The sequence below is a fragment of the Haemaphysalis longicornis genome, unplaced genomic scaffold, assembly GCF_048455015.1.
Source record: "Haemaphysalis longicornis isolate Haplotype H1 unplaced genomic scaffold, Haemaphysalis longicornis Haplotype H1 scaffold_7, whole genome shotgun sequence".
Lineage (NCBI taxonomy): Eukaryota > Metazoa > Arthropoda > Arachnida > Ixodida > Ixodidae > Haemaphysalis > Haemaphysalis longicornis.
The window spans coordinates 42,099,059-42,115,861 of record NW_027526422.1 but is presented as its reverse complement, the minus strand read 5'-3'; the positions used below and the strand labels follow the sequence as shown (position 1 = coordinate 42,115,861).

The following is a 16,803-nucleotide window of genomic DNA, read 5'->3' as shown; positions in this document are numbered from 1 at the left end:
TGTTTTTTAATTGCGCCTTATTTTTTAAAAAAAGTATGTTCTTGGCAGGTAACAGCAGGAGTAGGTTAGCGCCAAAAAACGAAACTGCATAACTGTAATAACACAAACAAAACAACGCGGCAGCAGCAGATTCACAAAGCAAATAAGACAGCCAAGCTAGGCGGATGGTGTCAAAGGGCTGTGCATCTTTTTGCTGGAACATCTCTATTCGCAGCGAAATGGCGAGGGATCAGTGGAAGGCGGGGCTTTGCGGCTGGAATTAGCTGCGCAAGTCGACTATAATGACTACAGAGGTGAGTTGACCCAGTTCCCCACTACGGACCTCCGATGGGCAAGGAGCACCCATAACATACAAGCGACAGATGTCAAACGGGACCACGTTAGGCTTCGTCCAGGCGGTTTTTGGTCGAAATAACGGAAACAGCGAGCGTTACGGCGGTGTTCCACAACTGGGTGAGCTTGCTAGACGCGGGGATCGGCCACGGGAAGTGGTCGATGAACGCTGGGGCCGCCCGATCCCGGTTGTCCTAGTTTGCCCTTTGGAGCCAACCTCTGCTACCGATGCACTGCCGCCGGCGCTGGGTGGGCGGAAATTTTTGACCGTGTACATTTCTTTGCTTTGATCGTAACAGCCTGTTAATCGGAAGGAAAAATCACGCGAACAATCGCATCGGAAAGATCCGAAACATCCGCGCAACGGAGCATCACACATCCATGTCGCAGTCGTGTCGCATAGTAGCGACCTACGAGTAGCTTGATCGTATTCGCACGTTGCTGCTAGCGAATCTCTTGCTTGCAAAATCACTTACTGCGATCGAATGCGTCTAGAATCTTTTGGAGTTTTTGAATGTGACGTCTGATTTGTTCTAATGACGCCCTGTCGTTTTGTACGGTCGGTTGCAGGATTTGGCAGGCAAACCGCACAAAGTCTGGAGCTGTGACAGACAAACGAGGAAGTGTGTTGTTGCGTCGTCTCTGGATGAACTTCGAACGAAAGGTCAGTTTGCAGAACCGTGAACCTGCGTTTTGGCTTTTTTGCATTCGGTCTGGGCACCCGGGCATTGAATAGACCCTTCCACAGCTAGTGTTGGGTGTTTTGTTTACTAACCTTCACGTCGCAGGGTTCAGTGAACCGTTTTCATTGTGTGTTTGTGCATGGAAGTTTTCTTTTGCATTTTTTGTGGTGAAAATAGTATATTTATATATTCCAGGTGTGAATGTGCATTGTTTATTATGGTTTAGTATCCAGCCCAATGTTTGGCAAGCTACGCATGTGTTGTGCGAGCGTTATAATAGACTATGGATTTGAAACTGGTGCTGCGACTGTTTTAGTTGCTGGTCCTGATGCTTTTAGTTAAAAAGCTCACCGGACAAAAAGTTAACACAATTTTTCATAGAGCTAGGCATGTGCCCACACAGCACACGGGTATGCGCTTTTGACACCATTTGTGAAGAGTATTAATTTGACAAATTCCTTTAGTTTCAAACCATTGCGTCTGCGAGGAATTTGCGTGACGTATTCTTTATCGAAATTTACAAAACACCCTGTATAGGAAAGAAAGATATTGCAAAATTTACCCCGGTGAGCTCTTGCACAGAAGGAATATAAATATGTGTTGAGCTTGTGTCTGAGACCAAGCAAATTTGTTAGGCTTTTTTCTGCGAGCATTTTTCCATTCATTGATCATACTTACCCACATAGTATGTGGTTATTTTAAACACATGTCTGGTTCCGATTAATTTAAATGATACTGTCCATTTCTGACTTCATGTTCATAGTTTTCTGCACTGACCATCAAGAGCTAAAAAAAGAGAGAGAGAAAATAATTTTTAGTAGCTGTAAAACACTTAAGGTATTACATATTACATCCTGTAATCAATTCCAAATACATGATAGACTTGCCATGATGGCTTGGTGGTTAAGGCACTTTACTCCTGACATCCAGCACGATTCCAAGCTGCAGCAGCTGTTTTTCTGATTAAGCATTGAAGACTAAGAAAAATGCCCGTATGTTAAGATTTCAATACACATCAAAGATCCCTCGGCGGTCGAAATGAGCCTCCGTCATTTGAGCACCTCATAGCCTAACTACAGCGTGAGTGGGTATAGAAATTTTGAAAATTAATCCTGGTAATGTTACAGTGGCAACGACCGTACCCATGTCAACAGTGTGGCCATCTTTCGCCTAATGGCAGTGTGTTTTGGCCTTTTTTCTTTCTTGTGGCCTGTCTTGGCTCAATTAATAGTTTGTCGTACTGTACTTTGATTTGATTGTAGGGTTGAACGCGCCGACGCAACGCAGGCGATGAGGCGCGCCGTAGTGGAGGGCTCCGGATTCATTTTGACCACCTGGGGATCTTTAACAAGCGCCGAAATCTCGTAGACACGGACGTTCTTGCTTTTCGCCTCCATCAGAAAAGCGGCCGCCGCCGCGGCCGGGAGTCCAACCCGCAACCTCATGCTCAGCAGCGCAACGCCTTAGCCACTGAGCCACCGCGCGTGGGTTGTCGTACCGTACTGTACTAACTTGTCCAAATATCAGCCCTAGCACCATCTTTCAGACATACCAACCCCTACTTTGGCTCTGCTTGAGTCTGGGATAAAGTAAGTGCCCAACCTGTGCACAGGATCAGTGGTTCAGTTCTCACCTTTAAATAAGCTGAGGTGTGACTGAGTCTGTATTTTTTATAGGAGTTGAGGGGTTGAAGTTTAAGTACAAAAAAATATTGGGGAAACTCCTATGGGGATTTCTGTGATGGTGGGTTAGCATTCTGGCCACTTCTGTCATGCCTGCCAGAGTTCTTTGAGGCTGTCCTACGTGGCCCATGCACTCCTTTTATCTCGCCTGTCTTTGACAGCGATTTTTAACCTAGTGTCTTTTCTTTTTTTTTTTTCTGAATAGCAAACTTCACCGCAATACATGAAAGCTCTGTGGGAAAACCAACTTTACAAATACCATATCATTGCTATACACAAGGCTCCTGTAAAGTCAGCTTCATTACTGTACATAAGTGCAATGCTGGGAACACTGGGTTTAGGGGCAATATATGCAGTCTTTTACAGTAATATGAAAAGGCTAGGGCACATGTATCTGTAAGGAGCACAGTGGGTTACTTTTGCACAAATGCGCAGCTTTCCGATGGAAGTAGCCTTGATTCTTACACCATAAAGAGCCTTTGAATAATGAAGTTGAACCTCACATTAAAAAAACTCTACCTTGAGCTAATTATTTTGCAACCTTTTACCACAGTGTTCCTCATTGCCGAAGTCTGGCTTCAGCATGTAAAAACGCCAAATTTCAATTTAGAAGTACCTAAGCTGCCTTGCTTCTGTCATGAAATATCTTCCAGAATGAAAGGCCCTACCCTACCATTTTGCATCTTCATGGGTTTTCCGTACCCGCCGCGGTGGCTCAGTGGCTAAGGCGTTGTGCTGCTGAGCACGAGGATGCAGGTTCGATTCCCGGTCGCGGCGGCCACTTTTCTAATGGAGGCGAAAAGCAAAAACACCCGTGTGTACGAGATTTCAGCGCACGTTAAAGTACCCCAGGGGGTCAAAATTAATCTGCAGCCCTCCCCTGTGGCGTGCCTCATTGCCTTCATTGTGTCACTGTGTTAGACCCTGCAATCAATCAATCAATGGGTTTTCCATGTTTTGCTCTTGTCCACTGTACCAATTTTTCGGTTGTTCGTAAGAAACCAGGCTTTATAGCCGATTAGCTGTGGTTCTCTACACAGGGAAGGTACGATGAAGGGCCAGCTTTCTGCCCATAGTTTTCATCTTTGATTTTCTCCCGAAACCTCAAAATGGGGGATTATAAACTCGGGGCGTGGAGAACTGCTCAAAACCTTACGGTTGGGGAAATGTGCTTTGTTGCTCCACGATAGGAACTTTTCCACAGAGGCTGGCATTTGGAAAGAACTCTTGTGCACTGCTTACGTCGGCACATTTCAGCGGGTTACTCGTCTTGTGAATTGTCCGAGCTAATTTAAAGATTGACCACAGCCGTTATTCTTCTTTCACGTGCCTGCCTTGTGCGTTTTCTGATGTTGCGTGGTCGCCTGTTGCTCTCCTTTTTCGTCACTGCCCAGGAGCGGCCAAATTAGGATACAACAACCCCTTTGACTTGAAGATCGTGCTCGAAACAGATGGCACCGAAGTGGAAGATGAAAATTATTTCCAGCGAGCTGAGAGGGACACGGTGTTCCTAATGCTCCAACCCAACGAAAAATGGCTACCACCAGGAGTCGAAGCCCTGCGGGCAGGTGAGCTCCACCTTCTTGAAGGCTGGTCCACTTTCAACAAGTATAGCTAGGGTACTTGTGTGTTCACTTATGTGTACATTGTAAGTTAATTACTTTTAGCTTTATTTTAATGTCTAGGGTGAACAAAGATAGACTATCTTTCGAGGGTCATTAAATGTTTGGTGAAGCTTTCTGATCGGTCGTGGTGCAAATAGCTGTTTGTTAGTCCACTTTTAACTAGTATAGCTGGGGTACTTGTGTGTTCACTTTTGTGTACATTATAAGTTAATTACACTTAGTTTAATTTTAATGTCTGGGGTGCATAAAGATAGACTATTTTTCGGGGGTCAAAAAAAAAAAAACGAACACTTGTCTGCTTCAGTTGAGTTACTGCAGTGTTTACTAGCAAAGTTAAGTTTGCAGTATACAAATGTTTGGTTAAGCTTTCTGATCGATCTTGGCACAAATAGCTGTTTGTGCTTGACTCTGTTGCCTGCTGTTGCAAATGAGCAGTTTTGTTAAACTTAGAAACCATTATTGTAGTTCCAGTTCAGCTTTGTAGACGCAGTATTTTGTTTAGATGCAGCCCTAGCAAATAACAAAAGTAGCTGATTTTATCTAGTTTGACAGTTCTGCTTTGGGCATTTGTTGTCAGCAACCTTACTAGTTACCATATTGTTAATCTTCTGTCAGCAATATGGGATTCTATATTCGACCCCGCTGAAAGTGTACAGAGCTCAGCTTAATGCAACCATCATCGTCAAGCAATTTTGAGGTTTGCAAGAGTTGACGTGCTATTGCAATGACAGTTTGGTGTTAGGTCATATAATGGCCCCAGATTTTGCTTCTCTTGTCCTTCAGAAAACTATATAGTAGCAATTATGATTCTCATGTGTGCTGGAATGTAACTGTCATTCCTGTATACTGCAGTCTTTTTGTTGGGCGTTAAAAGCATTGGGAGTTTTGTTTTGCAATTAATAGCAGTTATCATACTGATTGAAAAAGCCTCAAAATCATGTTGGGATGGTATTACCACTTTGCCTGATTTTTATCGAGTGAAAATGGCCAAAACACAACAATCAACAGCCCGTTTTTGTTTCACAAACAGTTCTTTATTGTCACTCGTTTATTTGCTCACTGTCTACCTGCTGGAAAACATTGCTGATTGCGCAAACATGACTGCTGCGCAACTGCTGGTCATTAATGGAGAAAGGTTTTCATACTCGGCCTGATCTTGGCGATGCAAAAAATTGCAGCAAAAGTGTCAGTAGCTTTTGATTTTTAGTTAGGTAAATTTAAATGTTGCATCTTGCAAATATATCGGGCTCTGAATGACCGTTAGTGATGTTAGTCTGCCCTGGTAGGAAATGATGAGCTTAAATCTGTCTAAGACAGCACGATGCGGAAAACTGTGGCACCATCAGCGTTTTTCCAGTGCTTTTGTTCTTCACACTTTCAATAGCGGTTCTTTGAGTTTCAATACTTTGTTTTTCAGTGTTATGCAGTACCTTTTAGTTTCTTCAAGTTTTTGCACTCATACGCAGTTTACGTAGCCTATGGTTCAAGCCTTGTATTTGAGATCTTGAGGTGAACTGTATTGATATTAGTGAAGCATACAATGAATGAATGAAAAACGAGATAGAAGAGCGGTTCATCTTGAAAATTGGCGCGGAAAGACGTTGACTAAGAAGAGAAATACACAGGACGACGCGCTTTTAAGCAGTTAAGTGTGCCATTGCACTGTGTATAAGCTTGTTTATACTTGTCTTGAAATTAACCTAGGTAAAACTGCACCCATGCATCCATACATGCTTTGAATGGTTGTTTTGTTTTGATTGTACACTGTGTTGTGTTAGATATTTGGTTGACGTCTTTGCAAACATTTTTTGTTCTTTTCTTTTTTATATACTGACACAACTTGTGTACCCCGATTTCGTTCCTTTGTTATATTCTGTTTTATCCTGTTCTTGTTTTGTTTTGAAAATAAATGTCTGCTTACATTTCTGCTTTCCCTTTTTTGTGTTTCTGTTCAACATACGCGTACAAGCACACACACATACACGTTTCAAAAAAATGTCAGGCATGCAGCTGGACAACAGCAGGCACAGATGAATTTAGGCACAGCTCAGTCCACTGTATCGCAGTTGGTGACTAGCGTCGCTTTTCTTCCTCAGCTGTTATCTGCTTTAGCTATTGATTGGTAGGGCCCAGAATGGTTTGCTCTGCAAATGAGCAAAGAAATGGGCTAGTCATTGCCGTATGACTAGTGTCAAAAGGAGTTACTTTGCAAGGCTGTAAAGGCAATCACTTCCCCTTCTTTTTCTTTTTTTAGCAGAGAGATGTCATCAAAAAAGGCCGCTACTGTTTGTTCCGCCTAATTGGCCAATTTGAATAGCGGACGTGAAACAAGGAAGCGTATACAGGAGTGTATTTTGCAAAGCCAGACTAAGTTGGACATAAACACAGAGATGATCCCGCTCATCAAAAACTCGCTGTGCCAGGTAATTCTAATGAAGCGGTTAGGAATGTTAAACATTTACAAGGTCTAGTTTCACAATAAGATCCCATTGTTTTCGCCCCGACATTCCACACGTTCTGCATTCTCTTGGAAGCTAGCTGGTAAAGTACAATGACAGGCTCCCATAAAAGTGCACTGGATAAAGACTTGTTGCTTCCAATTAAATTCATTGCAATGCTACCCACTTATTGGTAATGTTGGTAAGCAGAGACCCCCACATCACGTATCATCTCACGCATGCCTGGCTCTGGTATGTGGCACTCAGGGCTGCCACTGCACTAGTACAGAGTAGAGGCATCGGCAGTGTGCTCTTGCAGGCCAGTGCGGTGGTAGCATCTCAGATTCCCGCAGTGTGTGAACGGAGATTCTAAGACTCCCTTGCCCCTTCTGCCGACCCCCTGTCCCCCCAGCCATCACAGCAATACCGCGCATCGTGTGCGATGCCATTGCCAGTCTGGAACTGATGGACCTGCAGCCTTCCTGGAAGATCATGGACAACAAGGGGCGTGTCACCGTCGTGCTCCACTGGGATCAGCACGAAAAGTGCCAGGGGCGCCGCGGACCCGGCTCCGAGCCCGGCGGGGTTCTCCGCGTCGAAGTCTCTTCCCACGAGGCGCAAGCCGCTGCCGGAGCCGCAGACGGATCCGCAGGCGCCGCCGGCGCTGTTCCGCGCACGCGGCTCACCCTGGAAGGCCTCGGGCCCCGGCCCGAGTCCCGCACGCTGCCGCCGAGGACGGGGTCGCGCGAGTCGGCGACCGGCGCCGCCCCTTCGTCGAGCGGCAACAATGGAACGGGCAGCCCCGACCACAACCACGCCGAGTGCGACTTCCACTGCGCCGCACTGCACGGCTCGCACCAGATCCAGGTGAACAAGTCAGTGGCAACGTCGCCCATCCAGGAATTCCCGCCGCGCGGGGGCCCCTTCCCGGGCAGCTCGGGCATGCAGCGGATGATGCAGTCGCAGGCCCAGCCAACGTCGTCGGGCAAAGGGCAGCACGTGCGCTTCCTGGAGGTGACAGAAGAGGCGCGCATCCCAGCCATCGAAGACTCGGAGTCGGACACGGAGAACACGGCCTGCGAGGAAGAGCAGCTGACGGAGCGCTACCTGCTGCTGGTGGACCAGCTGTCGCTGGAGCAGGACCGGCACCTCAGCATTCGGGACATCGGCGTCATCCTCGAGAGGCTGGGTTCTCGCATTGTCGACGTGGACCGGCTAGAGCGTGAGCGCGAGAGTGCTGACATTCACAACTGGACTATCAAGGCCACGCTGCGCGGCGAGGTGCTCAGGGAAATCGGAGTCATCTACAACGGACAGTACTATGGCATTATGGAACACCCGGGGTACTTTTGATAAGAGGCGTCGGCGCCACCACATTCCCGGGGTACTCTTCCCTCCCTCCCGGCTCGTGTAGGGGCCGCGTGCCAAAGATTTCTGCCACTGCCACTTTTAGGGCGAGGGCGCTGCTGAAGCCACTGCCTCCCTCGGGGACTGCCGGCTGACATCAAGGCACACTTACGGGTCTTCAGCAGCTCACAGCGTAGCCCCCCTGTTGGGTACTGCAAGCGCAACAAACGGCACGCATCATAATAGCAACCGCCACCTGTGTTTAGAATCTCCCCGGTGCCGCCATTCTGGGTTCAAAAGACTTCGTCTTGTCTCCGATCAACTTTAGTCCTTGACAAACTGCTTTTTTCATTTTTTCTGGCTTTTTCTTTTCTTGCTTTAGCTAGTTCGTGCCAAACGTATCACACCGAGCATGTGCTGGTGCCATTTTGAATATTGGTGAGGAAGCCCATTGTGTTGTTTACTGTTGCGTGGCTCACATTGGCCTCGGGCGATGTTCCTCTGTTCTCTTCTCCCTGCTTGGTGCTAATATCAGCCCTACAGTGTGAGTTTGCCTCGTCTTGTTGCCGGCAGCCGACCGGCTTCCCAACCCCCGAGAGACTGTGCACGAACTACTCGAACCCTTACCCCGCCTCAGTGGGCTCGTTGTTTTAGGAACCTGGCCTTGCACTCCCCTGCTCAAGACTCTTTCCGCAATCTCCGCTGCTCGGGCGGCGTCTTTTTCTCAAAGCATGATTGCTCCACCGGTCTCCCCCTTAGTGACGTTGTCGCCCGACCGCTCCACTCACTGCGTCGTTCACCGTCTCCACCCCCTGAGACCTGTTTTTGAGTATGACCGGCACTTTGTGCTGACTGGGACTAACTCACTGCCACCGTCACTCGACGGACCGACGCCAGGCGTTGCTTCTATCCCGTCGGCTTGTCTCAGTCACCACATCGGCGGTGGTTTTTCGGTTCTTCACTTCTGTGCGCACCGCCCAGCCGTGACGTGTCCCAATTCACCGTGTGGGTTATCCTTTGGCCGTCTATCCTTGATTCCCTTTTTTTACTGTTGCCCTCGAGGGCAGGCTGACGCCACGGAGGTGGCTAGCACTTTTCAATGCATGAATTAACTGTATATACGTGTGTGTGCGTGTTTGTATATATGTGCGTGTATACGATGGCGTGGGGGTAAAGAGAAAAAAAAAACAGATCGGTGAACATCACCTTTTGGACAGTACAACATTTTCACTGTTAACAAACAAACATTTTACAATTCTTGGAGGTCCGTCGCAAGGGCCTCTGGGTTCGTGTTTGCCTGTCTGTTCTTGGCCGTCGCTGTTTTGAAGCTTAGTTTTGACGCATCGTGTCGTTGACCTCTCTCTGCGAAGACACCAGCCCAAAGCGGGTTGTCCCTTTTCTTGCACGTCTCTCAGGCTCTGTATAGTTGCTCGCTTTTTTTACTGTGATCTAGCAGGGTAAGGCGTTTTGTCATTATTGCAGCAGCTTGACATCTTTCTTTCTGTTCTTTCTTTTTTACCTCGTTTTGTTTGCCACACATCATCTCTTTTCGTGATGTGTTTCTACCTGTCACATGTGTGTTGACCAAAGTGTCAGTGCTCAAGTCGTTGGTGGTGGGGAGATGCGCAAAATGTGCATGCACACACGCACAGACGTACTCACTTGCTGGCTCCAACTTTTCGCAAGAATCAAATCATCGAGCAAATTTGTTTCTCTTTTCGTCGCCTCGCGATTCTGCTTCCCAGCAGCGCTGGAATTGGCGACGTTGTTCACCAAAGTTCTGTTGCCCGATGTCATGGTCACAATAAGGCAGGCTGTAGCGGTTTGCAAAGAGGATTGTAGGGTTGTCTCTATCTCTCTCTCTCTCCTTTTTTTTTTTTTTTTTTCTTTTTCTCTGCGTAGGATATGAAGCGCTATTGGTAAGCGGGCCACTCAAACGGGGGCATTCTCAATCCTGCTCGCGTAAGGTTGCGAGCTTTTTCAATGTGCTCATAGACGGCAGCACCCTAGACCCCCCGCCCTTTCCCCGAGCCCTGCATCTCCCGTCGCGGAGAACAGAGACAGGCAAGAGTCGTGCGTAGCGTAGCTGTGTCTAGTGTCTGCTGCTGCCCCGTCTTCTCGACCTCTTTACCCACCCACTTAGCTTCCGCGAGAAGAAGTAAGCCCACTCCCCACTTTACGAGCTACTTTCAGCATCCCATTGTTGAAACTGCCGTTGAGAATAACAAGGAAAAAAAAAACTGCTAAGTAATTATTGCCATAGTTTTGTAATGTACATAGGAGACAAACAAAAATATATATATTATATAACTGATATCTAACAAATCTACAAGTTATACATGTACATATACTATACATGCACTGTGGGAAGTAACTGTTTCCTTATGCTACAAACCTGAATGTATCCCGGGACTCCCCCATTTTCCCCCGAATCCCTTTTTCCGCCTAATATGCAGACTGCTAGTGGGGAGGCAGCAGACTTGGCGTTTTTCAAGTATTCTTTAGGTCTTCCGTCGGAGGGGGGGGTTCGGGCGGCCTCCTTTGATCCATTGCTGTGTGCCAGGGTGGCAGAGTTGGAGAGCTGCGAGTGATATGTGGGTACCCGCCGGCAAGAAGGCACGAGGCCTCAGTGTTGTTCGCACGTGCGAGCCGATGAACCGAGCTGTGTTTCCTATTTTGCTGCTGTAGATTTTACATTTCGTCACTTGTTCTTTGTACTTGCCCGAGTCTCAAATGCAATGTTTTCAAAGCGTAGGGTAAAAAAGAAAAAAGGGGCATTAGTACTATCATGGTTATTCGTACCCAGGTTGGCCTTTGGCTGTTTGCTCCCCAAGCGTTCTCAGGCAACAGGCGATGTGAATTGGGCTCGCTTTACAGAAAGGAGCAATTTTTGTGGCTTTAGGAGCAAGTGCGGGCCCTGAATTTTTTATTTCTTGGAATTGTTTGCAGCGAGCATTTCGTAAGCAGTTGCGGGGCTTTGGCCACACATTGGATTGTTCGCTTGAGAAAACTAAAGTCACGTTTGCCTAACGTGTACGAAGAAGAGTATAATAAGCACGTCGTTTAAGCTAAATCCTGCCCTCTTCTTCTGCTGTGACTAGGATAAGGTGGCTACAGTTACGAGCAATTGAATGTCACCAGTGCGTTGTCCTGCACTTATTTAGAGCAAGAAAGGACTGCGTGAACTCAAAAATTGTTGCCAGTGGCTTTCACTTTGGGTGTTTTCGGTTAATCTTTTGTTCGGAACTTCTCTGTCAGCTATTTATTAGTATCATTGCCACTCCCAGAATGCAATATAGTAGCCGGCCGTTTTTTTTTTGGCCTCCAAAAATTCGGACTTGCTGGATATTCCGGACTTTCCTGAGGAACTGCCAGTTGTCCCATAGGAGTAATGACTTGCGGGTTTTTCGGACTGCTCTCTTATTCGGACTATTTTTCGTTCGCCTCCAGGTTCGAAAAATCGGTCGGCTACTGTATAGGAATTGAAAGCTTTATTGCTTTTATTGTTGTATCTCGCTCGAAAGTTTGCATTTTAATTATTCATTTCTCTTATACCTGCAAAGCAGGGAAAACATTGTCACACCTTATCTTATAGGGTAAATAATGGTTCTATTGCTATTAATGGCCTATTATGTGATATGGCTTATTGCACTCATGGAGCGATTATATAAAGCTTCGAGAATTTTTTGAAGCACCATTGCATTTCTTGAGCATTCGTTATGTGCGACACCTGCGAGAAGTTTAGAGGTGGTTGATTTCAGACACTGCCCTGTAATATGCAACAGTATATAAGTAGCTTTAGAGAACTTATTTCAATTGTTTTAGCTTCTGTACAGGTATTGCGATTGTTCTAGCAGCTTTAAAAAGCTCGTACACACTTATGAAGCAGTGGCTTCACGTGCCAAATGACGTCTTGTTGCTCTGCAGACTGAACGACCCAGTTACACGTGTTGGCATTGTTACACTATTAAATTTGACACGTGTTGTTAATGTTTGCACAGCCACGCCACTTGTTTAATTCCTCACACTTGTACGTTTTAGCTGTGGGCATACCTGACGTGCAATTTGACTTTTTGAGGTTTGACGGGTCCATGCCAACTTCTCTCTTTGATGCCTGTGGATAGTTTTTATTTCTTTAGGCTACTCTGCGACAAAGATTGAGGGGTTTTTTGAAGTACCGAATAATTTTCTTGCAGTCTTTGCATTCCTGCGAGTAATATGGCTATGCAGTGCTGGAAGCATTGCACGAGCATTTGGTATACGGAAGAGTTGAAGTTCTTCAAAGGACGTACTTGGAGTGACGTTTGGGGGAAGGCCTTGATGGCTAGCTTTCGCCTCCTCAACAATCTGAGGGGCATGATACCGTCACGCTTATTTCCACTGCCTGTTTGTATCGAAAACATGAACACAGATGTTGCAATTGTAACCAAGCACCCCTGTAGTGCTTCCAGCATAGCATAATTGACAAACATTCATTGCCTTGTGAAGGAATAAGATCGTGCAATTAGCTGCCACGTTAATGCTCCATTGTGCTCATAGCAGAGGTAGGGTACAACCCCACCCCTTCCCCTCTCTACTGCGCACCGTATTTGCACAATTCTAATGTGCACCCTTTTAGGGGCAAAGGGCTGTCGACGTCTCATATCGTCGTAAGCGTTGTCTAATGTAGTCGTGGTACTAAAACACCAGGAAAATCGTTTATGCCTCGCACTAGAATGTATTGCGTACGAAAAAAAAATACCGGGACACTTGTTTACGCCTCGCGCTAGAGAGCTTTGTGCTTCAAAGACAAGAGACCTTTACAGCAAAACTGTAAACCTCTACCCCCAACAGTTTCATCCCCGTTGGCAAAAAGGCTAAGGTGCCAGGAATACACTTATGCACTGCATGCCTTTCCCCTCAACAGGTTTCACGTTAGGGGAGATGGCCCGGGAGTTTTTTTTTTTTGCTAAAATGAGCCTTCATATTTGTGTGCGCATTACAATCAGGCTCAAAAACGAAATCGACTTCAAAGTGGCCAGCAGCATTGGCATGGACACGAACTCCTCCGAAAATCCAATTGTAAATGTGCGCAGTAGAATCAGCGTGAAGTAATTTTTTTCAAATTTTCCTATGTAAACCTACCCGCGCTTTACAATCGGGGCCATGTTAGAATCGTGCAAATACGGTATGTCCTTGCACAAGGGCCCTTGTTAAATTCAGGCTTTTCGTGGTGAATATTTGCGTCACGATAACTGCCAAGCATTCGTGGGGTTGGCGTTTTGTTTCATGTGTTTTGGGGTAATGGTGAAGCATTTGGAGCAGTATTGTCATGTTGCATTTAAGTTTCTTCTTTTTTTATACATATGATGTGCCAGTTTGTTGCTCTTTGTTAGTGCCTCATTCTTTGGTGGCATATATTTACTCTCATCCTTGTGTGTGAGCTGCTGAGAAAACACAACGGTGGCCCACAGTGAGTACCTGAATAACGTTTCCGCCTGTGTGTGGCTGCTGTTCATTTTTCTGTATCGTGTGCATAGCCAGTTTCGTTTTTGGAAGGGAACATAACTCTTTGTGTTGAAGACCTCATGTTGCAGCTGGTTGCGTGATCTCAGCTTGTTTGTTGTTAGAGATTTTTTGTACTTAGCGCCTGACCAGGTGCTGCTTGTTTTGAGAATTGTTGCCGAACCTGTCACTGACAACTTCTCTTTGGTTAACCTGGTGTGGGTTGGTTTTTCACTACGAAACCTCCTGAGAGAAATTTCTGGGGCACTGAAAATCATGGTACAGGGTTCACGGGAAGTGTCTCGAGAAGAAACAATCTGTTCTTAAAAAGTCCTCATCATCGAGCTGGGTTTCACTGCTTTATACCTGCAGTTACGTGATACAGAAGGAATGTGATTAGTCAAAATTGTCTTGGGACCCTGTTTGGAAGTTTTCTTGCAGTGGAAGTTAACTCCGAGGAGTAAATTCCCAGGCCCCCAAGCTTGTAATGCAAGCTGAGATGCTCCACGTATTAACAACTGCTGTTGAATTTGATGATATTGAGTGGGTTCAAACCACTTGTCATGAACAGAAAACCACTGGGATTCCTTCTGCTGCTGACAAAGCACTCGTTTGTGCTGTAGTTTTGCCCAATTCACAGCTTGATCATTTTTTAGGGGGCCTTAGTTTCTGAATGACAACAAATTTTAAGCACTGCAGGCCGCATTGAAGCCACGTGTAGCTTTACTGATACTTCGAAAGCAGATCTCACAATTGTTTTGCGATAAACCTGTGTCTGCCTGATGGCACAGGCAGTGTTCGTATTTAGGCACAATTTGTGACCAGCGTTTTGTTTTGATACCCTGTTCATAGAGGTTAGTGGGGCTACACTTGAGGTCGAACGAAACACTTGCGCCAAAGTCTCATCATAAAACTGATCACACCACATGACCTATGCTTCTTTTACATTTAGTTTAGGTGTATGTGCATGCATGTTTTCATGCTTTATTTGGCACTGAGAGGGCCTCTTTTTAAACTGGAGACATCCACAGTTTAGTGAGAAGAACATCTGCTAAATGGCATATATATATATCTGTTCACTTTAGAGCAATACAACCTACTGGAGTTGGTGTTCTAGTTTCCTGAACGTACAGGCATTCTAATCAATGCAATGAGCACAGCTGCTTCGAACCTAGGTCTTCTTTGTGTTTTTCCAGCTTTAGCTGTTCTGTTTTGCTACGATATTCTTGACTAAGCGGAGTGGCATAAATTTGGGCAGAGGCCTTACAAAACCGCTCTTAACTACAAAGAGCTTAGGCCAGGATGGTCAGCAGGTTGCGCGTAACCTCACTGGTTCAGCGCTCTTTCCCAAGGCCTGCAGGGCACTTTTTGACCAAACATCACTCTCAAGTATGGCAAAACTATGTACGAGAATGACGCCACGGTTGTTTGTTGGCGAAAGAGATGGGCTTGTTGTCTTTACTGTCGTCTCGGTGTCAGGGAAACCTTTGTTTCGCACTCGGTGCAACGCAGTTTACAAGCTATACACGCTGCCAACTACGGAATATGCACAGGAAACCATGCACTGTCCCTTGTTGCCGGACTTGTTTTTCAAATGCTGCTACTATGCTGTTTTTTGCAGCTCTAGGCACCGCAGAGTTGGTGGTGTGTGTGTGCGCGCGCGCGTGCTGTTTCAACTTGGAGCAGGAAAAGTGTCTGCCGAGGGGCGACTGAGAAACGGGCTCCTCTTCTCCCCTCTCCTTCTCTCCGTCACGATGCATTTAACACACTTGTGACGGTCCCCACCTCCTCTCTCTCCCAGTGATGCTGGTCGTTTTTTATACTACGCTCTTCTCAGCTGCCCCGCACAACCTGCGGGGCCGGCTGCCCGGGCAATGTTGGGAGTTGCTCATTTTCAGGAACACTGTTTCAGTGTCGTGTGCCAAATTGCTGTCGAGCGTTTGCGTTTTTCCCGCCTGGCGGTGGGTGGGGCCGGAGGCGGAGGGGAGCGTTTGGAAGTGCCGCGGTTTGCATGGAGTGCTGCGACCTCGCCCACCCACCGCAATGAGGCAGCGGTCTCCAGTGGCGCTTTTGTTTTCTGCGATTTGTGCGTGTTGTCGGTGTCGTCGCAAAGCCAACTAGTAACGGCAGTGTACGTCACGACGTCTCTTTTTGTTGTCGTCGCTTTGTTTTTTGACGAGCATGTTTGGGTGTTACCTTTGTTTCTGCAACGTAATTGCGCGTGTGTGTTCTCCCTTTCTGGAAAGGGAATCACTGCCACTTGTTATGGGATTGCTGCTGTTGCAAGGGCTCTCCGGTGTGTCGACCGGCTTTTGGAGAAATCGGTTCGGGGTGGAACCACGATCGGGAGAGTGGCAAAGTAGTCCTTTTTTCCCCGTTTTCTTTTCCTTTTTGGAAGAAACGTTCCCCGTTCTCCCCCACTGGGCAACTGCCGGTGTAAGGGGGGGGGTGTGGGGCTTTTGCGTGGAGCAGTGAGCGAGTGTACTTGCGTGGTCCGTGACTGTGGACAGAGGGAAGTGTCGGCGTGTGCAGTGTGTCAAAGCCTGTTTGGGCACCCCACCATTTTGGGTGTGTTTTGTTGCTGCTGGTTGGTGCACTCCTCTGGAAGGGGTGCAGGGTTGAGGTTATATATGAGATAATCTAATAAAAGTAAATAGAGTTGTGTTACTAAAAGTGTGTCTGCGGCTTCGTGCTTGTTTTACCTGAACACACACGCACACGCGTGGCCAATGGATACAACAGGTGGTGCTTGGAAAATAAGAGGCTAGTACTTTTCTGCATCTTTAACACAATTATTGTGAGCTCGGAACTGTGTCTAACTTCATGAGGTATTCACATTTGTAGCCATTCCAACTATGCTGAAATTAATGTGTTTTTTCAGTCTTGGGAAAAGGCCTCGCACAAACTTGAAACATGGCTTAGGAACACTAATGTTTATCGTAAATGCAGGAAAGCACAAGGTATGGTAAAAATCTGCTCAAATTAACTAATGCTGAAGTCCTTGCACTCTTGGCTTTACTGGAACTGAACTCTAAGTTCAAACGAGCGAAGTTCTGTTTGTTGCTAATTTTTTCCATTTCATTTTCAAGGCACAGAGACCCCCTAGCTGCGATATGTACTTTATTCTACACTGACATTGACCGTATTTAGACGTAGACCATATGCATCTCTGTTTTGTTTAGACATGCAATCTAGGAAAAGGATTATTCGT

At 46.5% G+C, this 16,803-nt stretch overlaps 1 protein-coding gene across 1 annotated transcript; it reads left to right on the top strand.

Annotated features, from left to right (window-relative positions):
* Positions 1-70: 70 nt before the first annotated feature.
* Drep2 (DNA fragmentation factor-related protein 2) lies at positions 71-16,116 on the top strand. The gene is made up of 4 exons (XM_077676911.1): positions 71-293; positions 904-997; positions 4,093-4,266; positions 7,174-16,116. The coding sequence occupies exons 1-4, from the start codon at positions 282-284 to the stop codon at positions 8,112-8,114; spliced, it is 1,221 nt and encodes a 406-aa protein (XP_077533037.1). The 5' UTR covers positions 71-281; the 3' UTR covers positions 8,115-16,116.
* Positions 16,117-16,803: the final 687 nt, after the last annotated feature.

Coding starts and splice junctions, on each gene's coding strand:
- Drep2 (XM_077676911.1), top strand. Junction 998..4,092: donor GGATGAACTTCGAACGAAAG/GTCAGTTTGCAG, acceptor GTCACTGCCCAG/GAGCGGCCAAATTAGGATAC. Junction 4,267..7,173: donor AGTCGAAGCCCTGCGGGCAG/GTGAGCTCCACC, acceptor CTGTCCCCCCAG/CCATCACAGCAATACCGCGC.